General features: G+C 39.1%; 1 protein-coding gene across 2 annotated transcripts in view; it reads left to right on the forward strand.

Annotated features, from left to right (window-relative positions):
* SIL1 (SIL1 nucleotide exchange factor) overlaps positions 1-24,320 on the forward strand; it is a 208,087-nt gene that overhangs the window by 140,998 nt on the left and 42,769 nt on the right. For both annotated transcript variants that reach the window (XM_032425063.1, XM_032425062.1), the window contains one exon: positions 2,327-2,448. In XM_032425063.1, the coding sequence (XP_032280954.1) occupies positions 2,327-2,448 (122 nt within the window). The remainder of the gene's footprint in view (positions 1-2,326; positions 2,449-24,320) is intronic.

The raw sequence follows: 24,320 nt of genomic DNA on the forward strand, positions 1-24,320 counted from the left end.
GGAGCTGCAGACCTGGGACCTGATCATGCCTTCTCCTGTGTGATGCTGAGCAGGGCCCAGATTCTGGAGCTTGATCTTCTGAGTGTACAGTGGGCAGAATGACTCTTTTCTTCCTCATCTTCAGTGAAATAACAAATGAGAAAACATATTGAAAAGGTTGAGGTGCTTATATAAATGTTAGAATTTATAACATCCTGAATTGTCTTTGTAGTAATAAAGACAAACTACATCTGCAACAGAACCTCTATGACTTTGTGTTGCTTTGGGGCTGTTAGACTGGCAGCCACTCCATTAGGAACTCCTACCAGCTTTGACAAGTAGCCACCCCAGGCACTGAATGACAGGACTCTGAGCCATGGCTTTGTTATCCAGAAAACTTGGAAGGGGGGAGGATCAAAAAGAGGCAGTGAGTTCTTAGATTTTAGAACTAGAGTGTGTGAGGGCGCCTGGGTGGCTCAGTCGTTAAGCGTCTGCCTTTGGCTCAGGTCATGATCCTGGGGTCCTGGGATTGAGTCCCACATCTGGCTCCTTGCTCAGCAGGAAGACTGCTGGAGACCCACTCCCCCTGCTTGTGTTCCCTCTCTCGCTGTCTCTCTCTCTGTCAAATAAATAAAATCTTAAAAAAAAAAACAAACTAGAGTATGTGAGAAAGGAAGGCTTATGAAGTATTATTTGTACTTACATCAGCCAAACACCCTGCTCTGAGTCTCCCTAGTTGGCTGGCCTATGGTCCAGTGATAACTCCTCTTCGTAAGGACAGATTGAGGAAGAAAAATCCCAGCCCTGACTTGGGGGCCCTTATGGCAGAGCAGACTCCATGCTTGTTTCGGGACCCTGGATTGGCCATCTCTTTAGGTCTCTGGTATCAGGGACCCATCCATTTTGTTGGCACAGATGCCCCGGGTTGCCTTTTTTACTCACCGTGGAGTTTATTTCAGTAACGTTTTTTTCTGATCATATTTGTTCATTGGTTTAACAGTTACTTATTGAGCACCTAAGTATACACTCAGCATTGTTCTAATCACTGGATCTGCAGCAATGGTCAGGCAGAAAAAAACCCTGTTCTTATGGAGATTATATCAGAATATATAAAAATGATCTTCTAAGTGGTGAAAACAGTCTAGGTCCACCCAGGAACAGGCAGAGTCAAAGTCCTTCAAACTCAATTTCTCTCTTAGAGTCTTTGTCTAGTTTGGAAGGGCACAGTCAGGTAGGAAACAGAAGCATCTGGAGGAAAAAGGTGGATAGCAGTCATGGTGTTGGGCTAGCTTCCTGCATTTTCCTGATGATTTGTAGAGTGGGATCAGACTGTGGGCAAGAGGCAGTCTTTGTAGCAACAAAGGTATTTCCAAGGGAGATTGTAGTTACTGCATGGAGAAAATAGGATCCAGTGACCTTTCTTTTTTTTTTTTTTTTAATATTTTATTTATTTATTTTGACAGAGACAGTGAGAGAGGGAACACAAGCAGGGGGAGTGGGAGAGGGAGAAGCAGGCTTCCCGTCGAGCAGGGAGCCCGATGCAGGGCTCGATCCCAGGACCCTGGGATCATGACCTGTGTCGAAGGCAGACGCCCAAGGAATGAGCCACCCAGGCGCCCCTCCAGTGACCTTTCTGAACAAGTTGAGTTTTCTTGTTCCAGGATACTAAGGAAGCCTGCGGAGTGAGATTCCCTATCGAATAAAAGGGAAATAGTCTAGACTTGGGGCTTTGGACCTTAAAGGGTGGCCTAGACCAGTGCCATTTGATAGAATTTTATTTGATTATGGAAATGTTATGCACTATCCAATAATAGCTACTAGCCAGTAACACAGGCCTAGAGTACAGCCTTTGAGGGAGAGACTTCTGTGCAGATTTTATCACACTTATCCTCAGAATCAGTCAGCCTTAGACTGTATGAAGTGAGGAAGAGAGAGGACTTCTTTTTTTGTAAGTGTCTGCTGCTTCCATTACTTGTACTGGGACTGGACATGAACAGGAAGCATGGCACCATTTAGTAGTCCTGATGATGCCAGATCTTTGTGTTAACAGCTTGTACATTAGGAGCAAGCTTTGTGATTCGTTATGGTTATAGCATTTTCCAGGACATATTTGGCAAAAGTAATAGCTAGGTGCCATTTCAGCCATTTCCCACGCAGGTGCTCATAAATCATGTTAGATGAATTCGGAAATCTCAAATTTAAGAATTTGTTATTACAGATCTTTTCTAGTTGGTCACAATGGCCACCATTGCTTTTTACTTGACTTTTTAGGTTTTTTTGAATACTCACCAAAAGAAAGGCAATAAGAAGGGCTCTTCTTTCCTTGATGGCTGTACCTTTGTTGCAGATGGATAATGCACAGGACCTGCTTTCCTTTGGCGGCCTTCAAGTGGTGATCAATGGGCTGAACAGCACAGAGCCCCTGGTGAAGGAGTATGCTGCGTTTGTGCTGGGGGCTGCCTTTTCCAGGTGAGCAGCATGGATGGACATCCCATTGGCCAGGATTGTTGGGGCCCTTCAGGTGAAGTCTAGCTTTACTTTTGGCCTGATTGGCCTGGAAGAAGGTTACACTTGAACTCTTGCACATCCCTATACACATTTCATTGTAATCCTAGTGAAACTAGGGTAAGAATTTGATTCTGCCCTTATTCCAAGTAGATAAGAATTTTCACCGTGTTATTACCATGTGTGACTCTCTGTTCCTTCTCATCTTACAGATATATAATAATGTATTTTAGGTCACATTCTCTGTTGCATTCAAAGCTAATAAAAAGTTAGACCACCCATGGCTGGTTGAGTGGAAGGGAATGAACTCTAAGAGTTGATCCTTTTGCAATGAAGCTACATCTGGTGATGAATAAATGTTGAACCTGACTGAGGAGGGCCTTTTGGGGGGAATATGCCTTCTCCTTATTGTCTGGTACCAATCAACATGCATTCAGGTTATTGTACTCTTTGGGTTGGGATTTGTTTAAATTTCAGTTAGTCTGGCTTATGCTAGAAGAGTGATAAGGCAAGAGGAATGGGGACACAGCATCTCTTAAGAGTGGATGCAGAAAGATGTGTGGGCACCACATCATAATACTAAAAAAGTCAAGATGTCTTCAAGCTGCAGTTGGTCCATTGGAGCCACAGTTCCTTCCATTTTTGAAAATCTGTTCTTAGGACTATTTGTGCTTCTAAAATAGGAACCAGTATTCTGATTCTTGGTGCAAAGGCATGGGTAGTAGCTATTAGGGGTTGCTCTGCTAGGGTGCAGGGATTAAGATGTTGCAGGAGAAAGGCTATTGTAAACATTTCTGCCATTGTAGGCTTTGTTTTGAAAAGATTTCCTTTGCCTTTCATCCTTATTGTTATTAATCAGAATCTCAGACTGATGTCTCCTCACTGTGAAAGGCTGCTGGGTCTTTTCTTAGTAAATTGAGGGGCAGAGCTGGTAAGGCTGGAAGAATTGTTTCCTGAGGGAAGCTGAGCACCCTGCAGGACCTGCTTAGACCTTCAAGCCCTGGTTCTCCTGTGGTTGTATTTTTGACAGTGTAGGCTTTGGCTTCCAGGGCACTCTGCCTCCCTTGGTCTCACCTACCAGACCCAGACAATCTCTCAGGAAGCCCAAGGAGATGTTTGCGTGTGGCTCTACTGGAAGGGTGGAGAATCTGTGCGTTTGTCATAGGTCGCTGTGATTTCAGCCCTAGAGAGAAGTCCAGGGTCTTATCCTTACAGCTTCAGAGGCTTGAGAACTTATGGAAGCTCACTTTTTGTTTCTCAAGCTATGAAATAACTAAATCAAACATTATTAACCTCTCTCCCCAGACTCTTTTTGGAATTCTTTCCTATAATCCCAAGTACCTTCTTTCCACTTTCAATATGAGCAAATTATCCTACATGTCCCTTGCCACTGCTTCTGGAAACACATTTCTTGGGGGAAACTGTGTAACATCTTGTGTCACATCTTATTTAAAGAAGACTAACTAAGTAACTTGAGAAGCATGCATTAGGCCTGCTTAGCAGGCCATAACTCACCCAGGGGTGTGCCAGTATGTGGTGTTATTAAGACTTATCCGTGGTTGTTTTAGCATGAGACCATGTTAACATTTATGTAGCATCACTAAAATTTAAATAGAGATAAATATAAAATATCGCAACTTAGTGTTTTGGTGGCAAGCAAACTGCTATATTCAAAATGTTCTAGCTGGGCTTTTGATGGCCCACTGGAGGGCAGTTACAGTGATGGCATGGTATGGCGCCAGAGCTTTTGGAAGCCAAAAGCAGGCTCCCTAAACATCATGAAAATGTCAGTGTTTTATGCAAAGAGGAACTTGGTGCAAGGTAACTCTTTCTATGCAGAAAAGCAGGCTTCAGTGCTTTAGTCTCATAGTCATTATTGACTCCTAATGTCCTAAGTGTAGGTTTTGCAGCTCCCTACACACACACACACACACACACACACACACACACACACACAGTGTGTGTGTGTGTGATTGGATGAAGTTGCTCTCTGTCACAAGGGCAGTCAAGGGAAGTGAGCATGGTGGAATCATGGAGTCCTAGCGTTTGGGGGTGTTATTTAGATACCATTTCTTCTAGTTTTCTGCTAATGGGTAGGAATACTGCTCATTCAGTCCAGGTGTTTGAGTATGTGGGAGGACAAGGCAGACCACTGCCCCAAGAGTCAGAAAATCCAGGTTCAAGTCTAGTGTCTGTTATTTACTGACGGTTTACCCATGGACAAGTGATTTTACCTTTCTAAGCCTCACCTTTTCATCTGTTAACTAAAAGCAATGATAGCCGTTTTCTGCATTTCATAAGGTTGAATGAATATGAAGTAACATAATATACAGGTCCCATGGAAAAGCTTATAAAGCACCTGTCAGTGATAAGTGGTATAACATCATCATGCTCACATTGTGTCCTTTTTACTGTAAGTTTTCAGTATAAGGCAATTTTTACTTCTTATGTTTTCACAGTACAAAGCTTTATCTTCCTGATTTTCTTTTCTGCTTATGTTCTACCGCATGTATCTCTCCGTGCTAATCTTGATGCTTCATGAGAGTGTTTATTTGCCTACTTGGGTTAATTGCTTAATAAAGCCTCCACACACAATTCTGTGGATAAAGAGATATCTTGCCTGGTGTTAACCGTGAAGCAATTATTCCAAGATCAAGAAGAAAGAGTTGACATAAATGTAATTGACGTGACCACTGAATGTTACATGGTTCCTGAAATAGTCTGTTCCCTTATTTAAATATTATTCACACTAATTTAGGGGTCACCAACACTCATTTTCTGCTGTTTGTTGCCTTTGTATAAGGCAGGTCACGCTCTTGCATAAGAAGATAATCGGAGATAGGGAGATAAGTGTCTGATGCCTTTGGCAGCTTCATCTTTTCATGGTTTCTTTCTTTTCTTCCCTGCTTTCCCATCTCACTGCCCCTTCCCCCCATCCTCCATGTCGCCCCTCTTGCCTTCTCTCTCTCTCCATTCCACCTCCTTTCTTATTCTTCAAGTCACTTATTTTCACTGGCCTTTCCCTAACCTGATACCATCTCATGAGGGCACCCATGTGTATCTGTCTACAGTCTGACCTACCAGGAGTTTTGGAGTCCCGGACAAGTCATTGTGCTTCTGTGTGTGAGAAGTCTCACAAAGGCCTTGTGAATTTCAGAGGCCATGCAGCCTTCTGTAATCTGGTTTTGGTTTTATTTCTCAAAGTAAGAAGTACTTTGGCTTCTCTGCCAAACTACTAGCTGCCTACTTTTGTTTATCTCTTATCTCCCTATATGTAGCCTTTACCATTTAACTGTCAGGAGTTAAATTATCAAGAAACTGATGTGCTTGCCCCAGGGAACCCTGGCTTTTGCTGTTCTCATGCCCCTGTCTCCATAATTTTTCATGTTTTATATCCATCTTTAGTAACTCACATTCTGATCTGCATATGTATGCATTATTATGCAATAAAATGGGATTGTAGGTTCTCACTGAATGCAGTACTTTTGTTTGAATGTCCACAGTTTGCAGGGGTCAAGGACCTGTGCCTGGTACAAAAAAGGATATACATGTGCCATCAGTCATACTGCAGTTATGTTCTGTTATGTTGGATCCCTGGAATAGGATTCTGTTCTAGCCTCTCCTCTTGGAATCTGCCTTGGAACCTCCTTAGCAGATTTTGTGTTAGTTATATCTCTTTATAAAATGAATGTCTCCCCCACTCCCAACCCTGCACCCCCTTATCCCACGCTTTGTTGGCTCTCTGGTTTCCTCAGTTATACTCATCCCACTAAAGTTTTACCAGCTCATTTTTAAAAAAGATTTTATGTATTTATTTGACAGAGAGCACAAGCTGGGGGAGCAGCAGGCAGAGGGAGAAGCAGGCTCCCCACTGAGCAGGGAGCCCAATGTGGGACTTGATCCCTGGTCCCTGGGATCATGACCTGAGCTGAAGTCAGACGCTTAACTGACTGAGCCATCCATGTGCCCCTTACCAATTCATTTTTAACCATTGGGCCAGTGTCCTATCGCCGACTTCCATCTCCTTCTGTTGGCCTCTAATTTCCAGATTTCTTCCCTGCCGTCCTTAGTGAATTTTAGTGCTCTCCTCCTTCTTGATGGCTTTTGTGAGTTTGCTGGGCATTAACATTCTCACCTGTATTGACTTTTATCTTTACGTCTATTATCTGCTAGATATTTTGAAATTCATTACCCATTTTTGTCAATATCTCATGTTCGCTGACCACCTCCGTATTCACATTTTCATCTCTCCTATCGAATCTGGTTTTTAGCCTTATTGTGACCTTCAGCCTCTGCACATCTTCCTGTTTTCCCCTTCCATTAGTGCTCCTCACCTTTTTCCCTCTCTCTAGGCTCCTTCCTCTTTGCCCACAATGTTCTCAGTTACCCACTGACCCCTTCCCACCACTACCTTACCATTGCCTCCAACATGACAACCTATATTTTCCTTCCCTTCCAAAGTCCTCCAAAGAGTAGACAAAAAGGGATCCAAGTAAGTGCACATGACCATTATGTTCCTACTGTTCTTAAATTTTTCAAGAGTATTTTGGAATCATTAACATCTCTGTAGCAGTCAACAATGTCGACCAATACTTTCCTTTGAAAACTTTACTTCTTGGGGTGCCTGGCTGGCTCAGTCAGTGCAGCATGTGACTCTTGGGTTATGGGTTCGAGCCCCACAATGGGTGTAGAGAATACTTAAAATCTTAAAAAAAAAAAAAAAAAAAGCAGAAGAAGAAACCTTACTCCTTGGCTGCCATGTGATTGTGGTCCCTTGGTTCTTGTATCTCTGGAATTAATTATTCCCTCTTCCTTGCCTTTTACGGCAATGTCGTCATCTTACTGTCTCCTAATTATAGCTGTTCACCAAGATTTTTTTCTGGCATTTTGCCTTTTCTCTCCCAGTGGTTCTATCTGTTCCTGTGGTTTCAAATCCTGCCTCATGGTGGGTGATTCCAATAGCTATGTTGAAGTCCAGTTTTTCCTCTCAAGTCGTGTCCTCCATTTCTACCAGACTGTCTGACTACACCTCAAACTCAAGGAGAAGAAAGTGGAATTAATTTTTGTCTCTCTCACAAACTAGGTTTTTCCTCCCACATTCTCTTATCTATTCTTGGCAGTATGATTGTCGTAGTTACCCAGGCTTGAAACTTTTGAGGGATATTTGAGTCGTCTTTATCCCATTTTAGTTATTTAGTTGGTGAATGAATCTTTTGGATTTTTATTTTCACTATTGTGTCTACTAAAAACTATTTGCCTTTTTAAAAATCTGTTTTAAGGAACCTTGATATTGTAAGGATAGCAACATGTTCAGGGAGGGGGGTTCACTCTCCCAGTGCTAGGAAATGAATAATCTGAACCAAGAACAATAATCTCATTCTTTGTGGATGTAGATTGATTTAGCAATGGGCATGTGACCCAGTTCTGACTAAAGAGATGTTTCCTGAGAAGGCTTCTGGAAAGCTTTTTTTGCTTTCTTACAAAAAGAAAGATAGTAAGGAGATCCTGCCCACCCCTTCATGCCTTGATGGCAGTTGTCTTGGAGTCATAGCAGCTGGCTTAGACCAGTGAGGTAAGAAGCACAAGACAAAAAGCCAACATGCTGAGGAACATAAACCATAGAGGGGAAAAGACAGAAGGAGACTAGGTCCTTTATGATATAGTTTAGCCACTATTCTGATTTAGGAACCAGCTACTTCCAGACTTTGGTTGTGAGAGATAAACATCTTTGTTTTTTAGAAATCACTGGTAGTCTTTGTTCTGTTAGTTGTAATTGAACATATTCATATTAATAAAATTTCTGAACTGTGTCATATCTTAAATTCCTCTTACATTTTCTTTGCTTCTTCACAGCATTCATCTCAATTTGCAATTACATCTTTGTTTGATTACCTGTTTATTTTTAATTTGTTTGTTTATTTATTTAATTTTCTGGGAGGTTGGGGAGAGGCAGAGGGAGAGGGAGAGAGAGAATCTCAAGCAGGCTCCACGCCCAGCAGAAAGCCCGATGCAGGGCTTGATCTCACAACCGCAAGATCATGACCTGAGCTGAAATCATCAGATGCTTAGCTGACTGAACTACCCAGGCGCCCCTGCCTGTTAATTGTTGATAACCTTAGACTGTATGAGAAAGATAGGATTTGTTTTCTATCTTCATCTTGTTGTCTCCCTACTATATAGTACAGAACCTTGCATTGAAAGCTAGGAAATAATGAATGAAGAAATAAAAGAATAAGTTCATACCTAGGAAATGAAGAGTTCTCCAGATTGTTATGGGGGCGGAGTGGTGAGTGCTGTTATGATTAATGATGTAATGGTGGATGATTCAGATGCCATTCCTTGACCCTTTAAAATCTACTAAAGTTGTGGAAATAAGTGTGAGCCCCCCACCCCTGGCTGAAGGCCCAGAAAATTGAAGGTTAGAGATTAGGATGAGGTCAGGCGTTGGAGATGCAGCATTTGATAGAAATCCAGATCTGACCCCCTAGGACTAGTTCTGACCTCTTGACTCTAGAAGCTAGTTGTTCACATTCCTTCTGTGGCAGGGGAGGTGTTCAAACCAATTTATATCTGATAAATTGATTAGCATATTAGCCAAAATTGGCCTGGGGAAGTTGGATAGCTGTAGCTCTTAAAGCTGCATTCAAAGTCTCATACCTTTTTTCAAATGGCAATTAGTGACAAGTGGAAAATGAGCCGTAAGCCTGACCAGCCACCCGCAGAAAGCAAGACTGCATTCTGGTGAGGGAGGCACCACTTTGCTTAATGAACTTGTCCCTTCAATATTTCTTTTGAATCTATCTCTGTAATGTGCCCCTGACTCCTCCACATCCTCTTGTGTGGCTGCCTTCAAATTTTTTCATTTATTGACTACCTCCTTCTTAATTTGTTCCTTGCATAACTCCAGCGCACAAAGTTCTATCTTTTCAACTTTATTAGTGTTTGTTGTCTGGACTCCTAAACTGATTCTTAAATACATCTAATTATTCTCTGTGTATGCCAGTTCTTTGCTTTTCCCTAATAAATTGAAAGCTTCTGGAGATTGGAAACTGGTTCCCAATTCTGTGGCACCCACAGAACTTTACAGAGGGTATGTTTTAGAACGTTTCAGGGTACAAACTAAATGGCCTAACATAAAAACTGAAACCACCAAAAATCGGTGGGAGGAATGAAGCCGCTAACAGCAGGGAAGCTTTTTCTTTTCTCTTCTGTTTTGTTTCATTTTTCTTCCAATGAATCTATGTTATATTTGTAATTAAAACTTAAATGGTAAGTAACAAAACAGAACTGGGGAACTTCTGTATCTAGCAAGTGGTGGTTTACCTTTCCCAAGGAACGTTCTTGGTTCAGAATACTGGAAGATGCTGGATTAAATATTTAAACCTTTCCTTAAATGCTCAATTCACCTGCCAAACTATAGGGCCACTGTTTTGCCTAACTAAAGGGGGAAATTAATAACATCATAGTCTATGTGGTGGCCCTGCAAGAAAGTGAGAGAAGTCCTGAAGATAAATATAATGGAAAGCACAAATCCCAAGAGATAGAGAAAAGTGAAACTTAGAACTGTCCTGGGGACACTGCCATTCCCTAATGGCAAAGAGCTTTTGGTTTCATGGCTCCTTAAGCTGGGGGATGGGGGCCAGAGCGTACATCCCATGAAAAGGAGAATCAGAAAAACGAAAATCTTCTACTCAAAAGGAGATATTAAGGCAATTTGGCTTTGAATAGAAGGGAAAAAAATTCCCCAGAAAATTCTTCACCCAAGCCAGCCTTAGAGTGCATTTAGGCTGGAAATCATATTCCTTTTATGGCCTGAAAATAGTCAAGCTGTGAATTTAGTCTAAAATGGTCTCAATAAATAATGAACTGGAAAAAATGTTTGCAACTTATAGATACAGCATTAATACTCATAATATTTATAAAGAGCACCTAAAAATAGAGAATAAACACAACTAATAACCTATAGAAAATGGGCTAGACACACACTGTTCACCGAATAAAAAAAGTGTAAATGGTTTAACCATGTGAAAAAATGCTCACTCATAAGAAGAAAAAAAAAAAAACAAAACTACACCGAGGTACTATTTGTCATCTATCAGATTGGCAGAAATCCAAAAGTTGATGGCATACTTTTTTTGTGAAGTTGTCGGGAAACAGGCTCTCAAGCATTGCTGGTGGAGTTCCACCAAAATGGTACAGTCCTTATCGAAAGAAATTGGACAGTACCTAGCAAAATTGTATATATTTTTCTCCCCTTGAAATGATACTTTTACACCCAGAATTCTACCTCTAAAATACATTGGTAAAAATATGAAAAGATATGTGTGTTGAAGGTTATTCATTATAGCACTGTTTATAATAGCAAAAGATGAGAATGTCCCTCAGTAGGAAACTGACGAATGAATTGTATAACTTATTTCATGGACTACTACATGGTCATAGAAAAAAGATCGAATAATATTTCTATATAATACAGACTATTTCTACTGTGACAGATTCTAGGTTATATTAAATGAGAAAAAGCAGGTCAAGTATGAATAACTGCAATTAATCATGTGTATATGATATGCTTATATTTTTAAAAAATGAATAGAAGGTTATAGGGAGAGGGACTTTATAATTATGTATATATTTTATATAGTCTAAAAACTCAAAATGTAAAAATCAAGAGCTAAATGAAACGGATGGATATATCCACAGAATTGGCGGCATAATCACATAGGTATTTTGTAGGATTTTACAACCCAATAATTTGTACATCTCTATTTGGATATATCCTAAAGACAAAAAAAGCCTGCAAAACTTCAGACATCTTACTGTTGATGAAAGTGTTGGTGTTGTTATTCTGAGACTGAATTGTGGGATAAAGCAGATGAATAATTATGCTGGTTTCTCTGAGAAGCAAGATTTTCAACACGACAGAAGGGAAATACTAATGTAAAATTGGAGATTGTGTAAAATCCCCCTTACTCCTGACTTTGAATTGGAAGTACTAGTAAGAACTCATGATGAATTTTTTCCTTAAAAAGTGTATTTGGGGGATGGGAGGCTCTGTCCACTGAAAGGATCTAGATAAAAAATAAACCCAATAATAATGAGCAACTCTTACTCTAGATTATATTTTCTAAATACCATTTCTGTCTAAAATTGCATTTGCCACTAAAAGCAACTATGATTTCTTGGAGAAATTGCTGATCTCAAGTCTGTAGTAAGACGTGTACAAAATGATAGTGAATATCTTGTCATAATAGAAAGCAAGGAAGCTCTCAAAGACTGGTAGGATCTTGTGTGAAAGACTCAGCAGTCATTGTGAAATAGTTTCCATTGGCTATAGATGGGATACTTTGAGTTTCAAGAAAGATAATAACTGCAATGACTTGAAGCAAATCAAATATATTTAAATCCCCAAGGTCATCATGATACTTAAAAAAAAAAAAGTTAAACCCATCTCATTAGTCTTTGGAGAGTACCAGGTAGGGAAACCAATTCATAATGAAAAGTACCAAATAAATAGAAACAGTAAAGCATTTATCCTACCTTTCCATATGAACTGAACCTTAATGTACTCAAATAGTTGATGAGGGGAAGTTGATCTTTATAGAGAAATTCTAGCTAAAAAAGGAAGAATGATGCAATTAAAATACCACCATTTAGAACCTTTTTAAAAAAAATTTTTATTTATTTATTTGATAGAGAGCACAAGCAGAGGGAACAGCAGGCAGAGGGAGAGGGAGAAGGGGGGCTCGATCCCAGGACCAGGGATCATGACCTGAGCCGAAGGCAGACGCTTAACCGACTGAGCCACCCAGGCGCCCCCATGACTTCATAGTTTTAAAAGCTGAGTTATGGGTCTAGGGAAGATTATTATACTATTCTCTCTCTATTTGAGTTTATTTGAAAATTTATGTACGAAAAGGTTTTTAAAGAATGTTCCAAGTTGTTAGAATTTACAGGTTACTAGTAGCGCCATATATAAATCCTCTTTGGAGGAACACATTTTAAATCCAGGCCTAAAAGCATCTCCACAAAGAAAAGAACTCCAATGATGATGAGCTCATAATCAAAATATCACCAAGCAGTCCAAAAAATAAGACATCATCTGTGAAAGACAACAGAAGCAACATAATCAGACTGGAGAAACTATAGATAATAAAATTCTGAGGGTACAGAATATAAAATAGTTCTTTTAATATGTTCAAAGAGATAAAAGATTTTATCAGAAGTACGAGTAAAGAGGGGTGCCTGGCTGGCTCATTTGGTTAAGTGTCTGCCTTCAGCTCAGGTCATGATCCCAGGGTCCTGGGATCGAGCCCTGTGTCAGGTTCCCTGCTCAGCAGGAGTCTGCTGCTCCCTCTCCCTCTGCTGCTCCCCCTGCTTGTGCTCTCTCTCTCTGTCAAATGAAATCTTAAAATAAAAAAAGTATGAGTAAAGAATAGTACACTATCAAAAATGACAATGTCCAGGAAGATTTGGAAGAGATCCAAATGGGCCTTCTAGAAGTGGAAAATATAATAATTGCAATTAAAAATTCAGTATTGCTAAGGCAAACAACTGGTCAGACACAGCTGAGGAATAATTAAGCAAACTGGAATACAGAATTGAAGAAATCACCCCAAGTGCAGCATGGAGAGACAGAAATGGAAAAAGGAAAAAGAGGTTAGGAAATAAGAGTAGAACAAAAAGTTTAACATGAGTTCCAGAAGGATAAAGAGAACAGGGGAGAGGCTATAATAAAAGAGGTTTGGTTGATACTTTTCCAAAATTGCCAAAAGACATGAATTCTAATTCAAGAAGCCTACTGAATCTCAAGCAGGATGATTAAGAAAACAGTGTTTTCTAGTAACATAGTGCAACTGTGGAAAGGTGGGGTTATAAAAGCAATTGGAGAAAAGACAGATTTGCTGCAAAGTACTAGGTGTGGCTCTTGGCAGAAAGGAGGGGACACAGTTTTGCTTGTAATATTCTTAGCCTAGTTGCTTGGCCTGAAAGTTAGGCTGTGATGTTCTTTTCATCAGCTGTACACAGTAGTTTCCACCATGATTCCATTGCCTATGACATTCCTTTCTTGGTTCTATATGCATTCCATTAACACTGGATTTAAAGAAGAATCCACCAGGCTCCCCAAAGTTAAGGGTTCTTATGGTCTGCCACATTTCTCATTAAGTGCCTGTTGATGGGCTAAGGTTATTGGAAAGAGGATAATTCAGCTTTTTGAGGAGAGTGGAACTACAGTCTGGTAGAGAGGCAGCCAGAATGGGATTTAAAAATTATTTCATTCCGGGGCACCTGGGTGGCTCAGTCGGTTAAGCGTCTGCCTTGGGCTCAGGTCATGATCCCGGGGTCCTGGGATTGAGCCCCGCATCAGGCTCCCTGCTCAGCGGGGAGCCTGCTTCTCCCTCTCCCCCTGCTGCTCCCCCCGCTTGTGCTCTCTCTCTCTGTCAAATAAATAAATAAAATCTTTAAAAAAATTATTTCATTCCTACTTATTTCTTATCAGGCCTCAGTTTCTTTTTTTCATTTTTTTCCTGTTTCTATTTTTTTTTTTTTTTAAAGATTTTATTTATTTATTTGACAGAGAGAGACACAGCGAGAGAGGGAACACAGGGGGAGTGGGAGAGGGAGAAGCAGGCTTCCCGCTGAGCAGGGATCCCAGTGCGGGGCTCGATCCCAGGACCCTGGGATCATGACCTGAGCCGAAGGCAGACGCCTAATGACTGAGCCACCCAGGTGCCCCACTGAGTTTTTTTTTTTTTTTAAATCATGAATTGGGGAACACTACATCAAAAACTAATGATGTAATGTATGATGATTAACATAACATAATAATAAAAAATATATATTAAAAATATAAAAAATCATGAATTGGTATTAGATTTTGATAATTTTTTGTATCTATAGAGGTGATTATATGATTTTGTTCTTGTTAATTTGCTGTTATGATGAATTGCATTAGGAGATTTTCTAATGTTCTACTTGGCTGTGATGTATTATTATCTTTAATATTTTGTTGGATTTAGTTAATTTTTAGAATTTTTTAGTCTGATTTTAAGTGATATTGGCCATTTGATTTTTTTGTCATACTATTCTTGTATGGTTTTGTATAAAGGTTGTAGTGGTGTCATAAAAGGATTTGGAGTGCTTTCCTTCTCTTTATAATGTCTGGAACATCTTATGTAAAATGGGATTGTCAGTTCCATAAAGGCTAGATGAAGCTCAACTGTAAAACCATCTGCACTTGGCACTTTTTTGGTGGGTAGATTTAAGATCTTTCTCTTACTCAGTTTTATTAATATTTAAGTGTCTTTAGATTTTATATGTCTACTTGAGTCATTTTTGGTAATCTTTCATCTCAAGTATTTTTTCATTTAATTTTTCAAATTTATTCACATAAAGTTGTGTGAAGTATTATCTTGGATTTTTTTTTTTTTAAGATTTTTATTTATTTGACAGAGAGAGACACAGCAAGAGACGGAACATAAGCGGGGGGAGTGGGAGAGGGAAAGGAGGCTTCCGTGGAGCAGGGAGTCTGATGAGGGGCTTGATTCCAGGATCCTGGGATCATGACCTGAGCTGAAGGCAGACGCTAAACAACTGAACCACCCAGGTGCCCCATTATCTTGGATTTTTAAATTTTCTTCTGTACTGCATGTATATTTATGTCCCCCTTTTCATTCTTAATATTATTTATCTGTGCTTTTACTTGGCCAGTCTGGCAAGAGGTTTATCTTCTATTAATCTTTTGGGTTAATTTATCTTTTTCCCCACTTTGTTCTGGATTTAATTTATTTCTGTCATTAACTATTATTTTCATTTATATATTCTCTTTGGGTTCATTCTTTTTTTTTTTAACTTTTCAAGTTGTTTTTGTATTTGAAAATAAATGTAAGGGTTTAGTTTTCTGTGATAACATTTTAGTTAAATATTCCATAATTTATATCATAATTGGGTTTTTTTTGATCCATTATTTATTTAGAAATGTGGTTTGAGGGGCGCCTGGGTGGCTCAGTCATTAAGCGTCTGCCTTCGGCTCAGGTTATGATCCCAGGATCCTGGGATCGAGTCCCGAGTCGGGCTCCCTGCTCTGTGGGAAGCCTGCTTCTCCCTCACCCACTCCCCCTGCTTGTGTTCTCTCTCTTGCTGTTTCTCGCTCTCTGTCAAAATAAATAAATAAAATCTTAAAGAAGAAATGTGGTTTGAACTTCCCAAATACAGTGTCTCCTGTCCTGTATGTATGCATGTACGTATGTACCTATGCATTTTGCTTTGTAGGCAAAGAATGTGGGCCGAATGATAACGATTCTTTAGTATTTGCTGGGAATTCCTTTTTTGCTTGTCAGGTGGTTCAGTTTGGTAAGTGCCCTGTAAGTGTTTCTGAAGAAAGAGTGTTTTTTATTTGCTGGATACATGGATAGATATAGATAAAGATACTGCTTTGTATATTTGTGTATGTATGTGAATTCAATTTTTTATAAGGTGTTCATGCCTTCTATTTTCTTATTGTGGCCAGCCTTGCTTTCCTTTCTGAGATATTAGTAATAAAATCTTTCTGTGATTATGTATTTCTGTGTCTTCCTGTAATCAATTTTTGCTTTATTTTGAGTTAAGGTGGTTAAATTTATACAGGTCGAGAATTCTTATACCCTCCTGGTTAATTGTGCCTTACATCCTCAAGTTATGATCATCTTGACCCCCAAGAAGTCATTTTTGCCTTGAAGTGTATTTTGCCTGATATTAATAAATCTATCAGCTTGCTTTCTGTTAGCAGTTTTTGATATATCTTTTTTTCAATTCCTTGTCTTTTGATCTTTCTCCCATTCTATTTTGAGTATTTCTTTTCTTCACACAGCATATAGCTTGATATTGTTTTATTAATCCAGTTAATTATCTTTGTTTCTTATTGGGTGAATTTAATCCACTCCCTTCTACTGTGATTTCTTAACATATTTGGATTAACTTCTGTCATCTGTTGCAGTAATTACCTTGAAATTTTTAACATGCTTGATTGGGCTGCTAAGGTGGAAAGTTTTCCACCTCCTCTCAAGTAATATGAGCGTTCTAAGAGTACTTTAAGTCCAATTTCTCTAGTCTTCATTTTCCATGATATTGTTGGCTAATATTTTGTTTCCAGCTTGTTTTTAACCAACTTCATAAATTAATTATTATTATCATAATCTTTGCTAATATTTTACAGTTCATGCTTGTTCCTATATACCTATATGTCTACTGATTTCTTTGCCCACATTTTCCCCCTGGCGTTCAAGTCTTTTTTTTTTTTTTTAAAGATTTTATTTATTTGACAGAGAGAGCACAAGCAGGCAGAGTAGCAGGCAGAAGCAGGCTTCTAGTTGAGCAGAGAGCCCGACATGGGGCTTGACCCCAGGACCCTGGGATCATGACCTGAGCTGAAGGCAGATGCTTAACTGACTGAGCCACCCAGGTGCCCTGGGGTTCAGCTCTTTAATCAATTCTCTGGGGCTGGTAAACTTTCTTAATTTTCCCTGATACTGTCATCATGTGCCTTTCTTGTAGAATGATAGTATATCTGGTTACCCTTCTGGCATCCGTTATTATTGATGAAAATATCTTTTATGAGTCTAATAGTATTTTCCTCTGTAGGCAGTTTTCCCAGATTTTAAGGTTTTTCAGTTGTACTTGATTATCAGCAAGATTTACCATTATATGTCCAAGTATGATTTATTTTAATTTATCCTGTTTGGCTTTTAGTGTGCTAGTTCAATTTTTAGACTTCAATTATGAAAATTTCCTGGTTCATTACCATTACCTGGTTCATTGGCTCTCCCCCGTATTCTCTCTTCTCTTCTCCCTAAACTTCTATTAGAATTCTATTAGACCATGTGTTTTTAACATCTTTTAACTACTATTTCGTATTTTCATCTCTTTCTCTCTTCTGAATATTTGTGGATGATTTCTTCCACTTTATTTTCAAATTACTGATTTTTTTCCCTCAGTAGTGTTTAATGTGTTTATTACATCCATAAAGTTGGAATTTAAAGGGCTATACAGTTGACCCTTGAATAGCTTGATGGTTAGGGGTTCTAACCCACCATGCATTCGAAAATCTACATTTAACTTCTGTTCTCCGAAAGCTTAACTACTAATACTTAACTGCTTAACTAATTTCACTGTTGACTGCAAGCCTTACTGACAAACAGTTGACTAAAACATATTTCATATGTTATGTGTATTTTATATATATGTTATATGTGAATATATATTATATATAAGAAAGTGTTATTAAGAAAATCATAAGGGAATTACATTTACAAAACTGTACTATAAAAAAATCCATTTATTCCAACCTCAAAAAAAACTGCTAGAACTAATAAATGAATTCGGTAGTCGTAGGAAACAAAATCAATGTACAGAAATCTTGCATTTCTATACACCAATAACGAAGCAGTGGAAAAAGAAATTAAGAAAACAATCGTATTTACAATCGTACCCCCAACAATAAGATTGCTAGGAATAAACCTAACCAAAGAGGTGAAAGACCAGTATTCTGAAAACTATAAAACACTGGTGAAAGAAATTGAAGATATAAAGAAACGGAAAAGCATTACATGCTCGTGGATTGTAAAATTAAGTGTAAAAATATCTATACTACCCAAAGAAATCTACACATTTAGGGCAATCCCTATCAAAATACCAACAACGTTTTCACAGAATTAGAACAGTCAATCCTAGTATTTGTATAGAACCACAAAAGACCAAATAGCCAAAGTAATCTTGAAAAAGAAACACAAAATTGGAGGCATCACAATCCCAGTTTTTAACTTAGACTACAAAGCTGCAGTGCTCAAAACAGTATTGAGCTGGCACAAAGATAGACATATAGATCAATGGAACAAAATAGAAAACGCAGAAAGAAAAGCCACAACTATATGGTCAAGTAATCTTTGAGAAAGCAGAGAAAGGATATCCATTGGGAAAAGGATAGTCTCTTCAAATCTGGACAGCAACATGCAAAAGAAAGAAACTGGATCACTTTATTACACCATATACAAAAATTCAAAATGGGTGAAAGATCTAAATGTGAGACAGGAAACCATCAAAATCCTAGAAGGGAACACAGCCAGTAACCTTTTTGACATCAGCCATAGCAACTTTTTTCTAGATATGTCTCCTGAGACAGGGGAAACAAGAACAAAACTATTGTGACTACATCAAAATAACAAGCTTCTGCAACAGCAAAGGAAATTATCAACAAAACTAAATGATATCCTACTGAATGTGAGAAGATATCTGCAAGTGACATATCCAATAAAAGGTTAGTATGCGAAATCTATGAAGAATTTAGCAAACCTAACACTCAAAAACCAAATAATCCAGTTAATAAATGGGCAGAAGACATGAATAAACAATTTTCCAAAGAAGACCTACAGATGGGCAGCTGACACATGTGAAGATGTTCATCACTTACCATCAGAGAAATGCAAATCAAAACTACAATGAGGTATACCACACACTAGTCAGGATGGCTAAAATCAACAACACAAGAAACAACAGGTGTTGGTGAGGTTGTGGAGAAAAAGGAAGGCTTGTGCACTGTTGGTGGGAATGCAAACTGGTACAGCCACTGTGGAAAACAGTATGAAGTTTCCTCAAAAAGTTACCCTGCAGTTCAGCAATCGCAGACTGGTTATTTACCTAAAGAATACCAAAACACTAATTCAAAGGGATACACTCTCCCCTATATTTATAGCAGCATTATTTACAGTAGGCAAATTATGGAAGCAGCCTAGTGTTCATCAACTGATGAATGGATGAAGAGAGTGTGGTATATATGTACAGTGGAATATTACTCAGCCCTAAAAAAGAATGAAATCTTGCCATTTGTAACAACATGGATGGAGCTAGAGAGTATAACGCTAAGTGAAATAAGTCCGTCAGAGAAAGACAAATACCATATGATTTCTCTCATATGTGGAATTTAAGAAAAAAGCAAATGAGCCAAGGGGAAAAAAAGAGACAAACCAGGAAACAGACTCTTAAGTACAGAGAACAAACTGATGGTTACCAGAGTACATCCAAAAGTTTGGTAAGTAGTATTTTAAGCATTATTCGTTCACAGTATTTTTTTAAATTTCAATTATTTTTTCTTTTTTTTTTTTTTAAAGATTTTATTTATGTATTTGACAGAGAGAGACACAGCGAGAGAGGGAACACGAGCAGGGGGAGTGGGAGAGGGAGAAGCAGGCTTCCTGATGGGCAGGGATCCCAATGTGGGGCTCGATCCCAGGACCCTGGGATCATGACCTGAGCCAAAGGCAGACGCTTAACGACTGAGCCACCCAGGCACCCCGTCATATTTTTTCAATTCATTATATTTGTGTTTTCTTATTTTCCAAATATGAGAAGTTTCTATTTATGTTTTTGTTATTGACGTGTAGCTTGTACTCAGAGAAACACTTGTATGATTTTAGTCATTTGGAAATAGTTGAGACTTTATCTTTGTTTAGTATATGATCAGTTTATTTTATTTATTTGGGGGGAGGGGCAGAGGGAGAGAGAATCCCAAGCACGCTTTATGTTCAGAAAACAGCCCGACATGGGGCTCAATCTCACGACCCTGAGATCATGACCTGAGCCGAAATCAAGAGTTGGACACTTAACCGACTAAGCCACCCAGGCACCCCAGTATATATGATCAGTTTTTATAAATATTCCACGTGTGCCTGTGTAGAGAGAGTCTCCCGGCCTTTCTTTTCTCCCCCTTTCCTTCCTCTTTCTCTCATCTATGATGATAATTGTTTTCCTTTAGCAAACTAAATACACCATTTCATTCTGCATCCTGTTGTTGATGTGGAGAAGTTAGCTATCAGTCACTTTTTGAAAAAGTCTTTTTTTACCCCTGTCTACTTTTAAGATTTTCTCTGATTTTCTGTACTTTTTCATGATGATGTGTTTAAGGGGCATGTGTGTGTTTAATTTCTTGCTTAGAGTTTGTTGGATTTATTCAATCTGTATTTGTGCCTTTCATCTGTTTGGTAACATTTTCAGCCATTATCCCTTCAGATATTCTCTGCCTCTTTTTCTTTGCTATGTTTTTGAGCTTCCAATTAAGTATATGTTAGACCTTCTTAATCAGGTTTTTGTGTTTCTTTACCTATTTTCCTTATTTCCTGCGTCCATGTCACATCTCTGCTGAAGTCTAGATCATTTTGTGTAACTTATCTTCCAGTTTACTCATTTTCTCTTGTGCTGTGTCTAATCTATTGAATCTGTCCATTAAATGCTCAATTACGGATTTGCAGTTATTTTGAGAAGTTTTTTTTTTTTTTTTTAAAGATTTTTTATTTATTTATTTGAGAGAGAGAGAATGAGAGAGCAAGCACATGAGAGGGGGGAGGGTCAGAGGGAGAAGCAGACTCCCTGCCGAGCAGGGTTTGAGAAGTTTTATTTGCATCTTTCCAACTCTGATATATTCCCCCCCCCCTTTTTTTTAGTTGACTCTGCAATGCAGATATTTTAAAGGATGTCTTTTATTTACTTAATCATTGTAAATGTAATTCCAGGTCTGTTTCTGCTAGTTTGCATTGATTATGCCTTGTTTTCTTATGTGCTTGGTTATTTTTGACTGTACTACTCATTGATTTTTAAAATTTGGGGCCTACAGAGGGTGTACTTTTCCAGAGAGGCTTTGGGTTTTCTTCTGCCAGGTGCCTGGAGATAATTAACTGTCTGGAACCATCTCAAGTCAGGTTTACAACTTGAGGCTTTCCAGTCTGCCCAAAGGAGGTGAACCCAGATTGTAAAACCATATGAAGGCTACATTTTTGTTTCCAAAGAGTGGGTTGGTCTGAATAATCTAACTCCCCATTATTGGAAATGAGAGATGGGTATTCATTTTTTTAAAAATACCATGATGTACCCTAGTTAAACCATCTTACGGTTTTCAACAGCTTTTCAGTTTATTCTGTGTCTGCTTTTGACAGTAATCTTTTTGGTATTTTATGATTATGCATGATGTTGGCATTTGGTGTGTATGTGTATGTGTTTTATCTATTTGTGTTTATCTATTTGTATATGTTAGATATGTCTGTATTAAGTATGTTACATTAATGTTAAGTATGTATACAGCAATTTGATTTTCACCACGGTGGGTCTAAGAACAATTTATGGTGAATTGTATGCATTTTGCCATCTATTAAGTTGACCATGTGATAAACCTCTACTGTGACTTCTCTTTCTGTGAATTGTGTTTATATATTATTTAGTGGTGAATCATCCTTACAAATTTGTAATGAATTTTCTTGTTCGTTGTATTAATTATTTATTGCTGCATAACAAATTACCACACATTACGCTGTTTAAAGCAATGCACTATTATATAATTTTCCATGTATCAGAAGTCCAGCCATGACTTGGTGGTCCTATGCATTGCTCAGTAGCTGGGGTCCAATCTGAGCGTTGACTAGGGAAAACTCATGTGTAAACTAACGTGGCTGTTGACAGAATTCAGTTTTGTTCAGGTTGTTGTCAGATTAGTTTTTGCTGGCTAGAGCCTGCCCTCAGTTCTTTGGCACGTGGCCATCTCCATAAACAGCTTACAAAATAGCAGCTTGCTTCTCCAAGGCCAACAAAGGGGAGAGTTCTCCGCAAAGTAGGCATTTGAGTGTTACTTAGTTGATCACATACACATAATCATGTATGTCCTGTCACCTTTGCTGTATTGTTTAGAAGGAAGTCATACACCTCCACTTAAGGGGAGGGAATTACACAAGGTTGTGTCTGGTTTTGGACTAGACCTTATGAATTGGCTGTAAGTGACAGAAAATGGCATAGATAAGGTAGACATTTATTCATCTCTTGTCTAAACATCATCTTCAGGTCAGCAGCCTAGGGCTGGTGTGGTGGCCTTTCTCCAGGTAGACACAGGATTCTTGAGTTTTTTCCAGTCACATTATTATGCCATCCCTCAGGAGTTACCCTTTCCTCATCATCCAACATTGCCAGATATACATTCCAGAGAGCAGAGTGAAGGAAGGAACTAGAAGAGGAGGCAAATGACACTTAAAAGGTTTTTTTTGGAGGATCCTAAAAGCTGTCAAGTGGTGCTTCTGCTTATACTCCATTGGCAAAAATGTAGTCTTTATACTTTATCTCCCTAGAAAAAACGTTGCTGCTGTGTAAGAATGGGAGAACAGATCATGAGGGACCACTATCAGTTTCTGCCACAGTTAGCTTTAAGCTAAAAAACAAACAAACAAACAAAACAAAAAAGAAACAAACAAAAAAACCATCCCTGGAATAGTTAAGCATACAATTTTTTTTTTTAGATTTTTAAAGATAATCTGAGAAAACACCAATGACTTGGTTTCTCTTTCATAGAAGGGCAGGACTTGAAGAGTACAATTATACCAGAGGGGACTGGACTGACCAGAAGCAGCTAAAGTGTAGATATGAGAAAGGTGGTTGTGGAAAAGGAGCCTGCCAGGGGGAGGGGCTTTACATATACCATCTCATTTAATCCTTGTAGCAGTTCTTACTGTAATAGTATTCTGGCTTTAGAAAAGAAGGTACTTGCCCAAGGATACTCAGATAATTTGTGGGAAGCCTGTAAATTTCGTTGAAGAGTTAACAGACCCTCACAAAAAGCGCCATCCCTCTAAGGGTCTTAAATGGGAACCCTAGTCTTTTTATTCATCAGTCACACAAGCTCTCGACTTTGATATTTTGAGGTTGCAGGAAATGAGATAGAGAGGGAACAGGTGGGATTTATGGAAAGTCCTCCATACTTAGGCTAGTTCCCATGAACAATCTGAATGGTGGTCAGGATGTGACTTGATAAAAGTCTCGTCTGTATCCTCCTTTCCTTCCATCATCCACTTGTACAATAGGAGGTATCCAGTGGACATTAACTGGATTGATCCTTATTAGGGATTTCATGCCCACAGGCTCCTGCCCGTTGCTAACAAACCCTGAAAACATCTCTGATCATCCTTTCCAGAAATAGGCCTGATCAGACTAGGCACGCATGTTTCAGTCTCTACTGCTGTGGTTCATTTTCCAGAACAGTCAAGCCCCTTCTCAGTGGTTTCTCTAGGAGATTTAGGTCACAGGGGATGGGGAACCTTTTCCTTTCATACTTCGTCTCTTCTCTTCCTCCCATCAAGTACTTCTGAGTGTTTTGTTTATTAAATTCTGATCAGTTAGAAGTTTCCTCTCCCAGCCTTTCTTCTGCTGGTAATAGTAGTCCATTACTGAAGCAGGAGAATCCTTGGGGGGGGGGCAATAATTGAAAGATGGCAGGAAATAGCAACCCTGTCCCCCATTGATGACAGCCATGCCTTGCAGCCAGTGCTGCACGGGTAGAAGACTGGTGGGGAAGTCTCAGGGCTTTTTCAGGATGTTGGCTGCATCCCATTATCTCCGAATGTGTGCGAAATGTTTAATGAACAACACTGAGTAAAACGCTGTCATGTGGCTGTGGAATAGAAGGATTTCCTCGTATTGGACAATCCATAATCCCTTTGTTTCAGGGAAATCTCTAAGATTGACTTCCCAGTCTGCCTCCCAGCCCCCACTGCATTTCATTTGTGTGCACAACCTTGAGGTTTAAAGCTAATTTATTTCTATCTCATTTTCTTTCAGCTTTTATAATGCATTTAATCAGTTGCTTTGGTCCCACTGCCACTTCAGCCAGGCTTGCCAGGAAAGGATTATAGCTGGGCCCTGATGCTCCGGCCTCATCCAGAGCATCTGGCCAACATGCCAGACCCAGAATGTCTTCGAGGCTTCCTGCTCTCTTTGAGGGGCATGTGCAGGGTACTTTAGGGAGCCTTCCCTTTGCAGAGCACCCAGAAAATGGGAAG

The sequence above is a fragment of the Phoca vitulina genome, unplaced genomic scaffold (assembly GCF_004348235.1).
Source record: "Phoca vitulina isolate PV1807 unplaced genomic scaffold, GSC_HSeal_1.0 scaffold32, whole genome shotgun sequence".
NCBI lineage: Eukaryota > Metazoa > Chordata > Mammalia > Carnivora > Phocidae > Phoca > Phoca vitulina.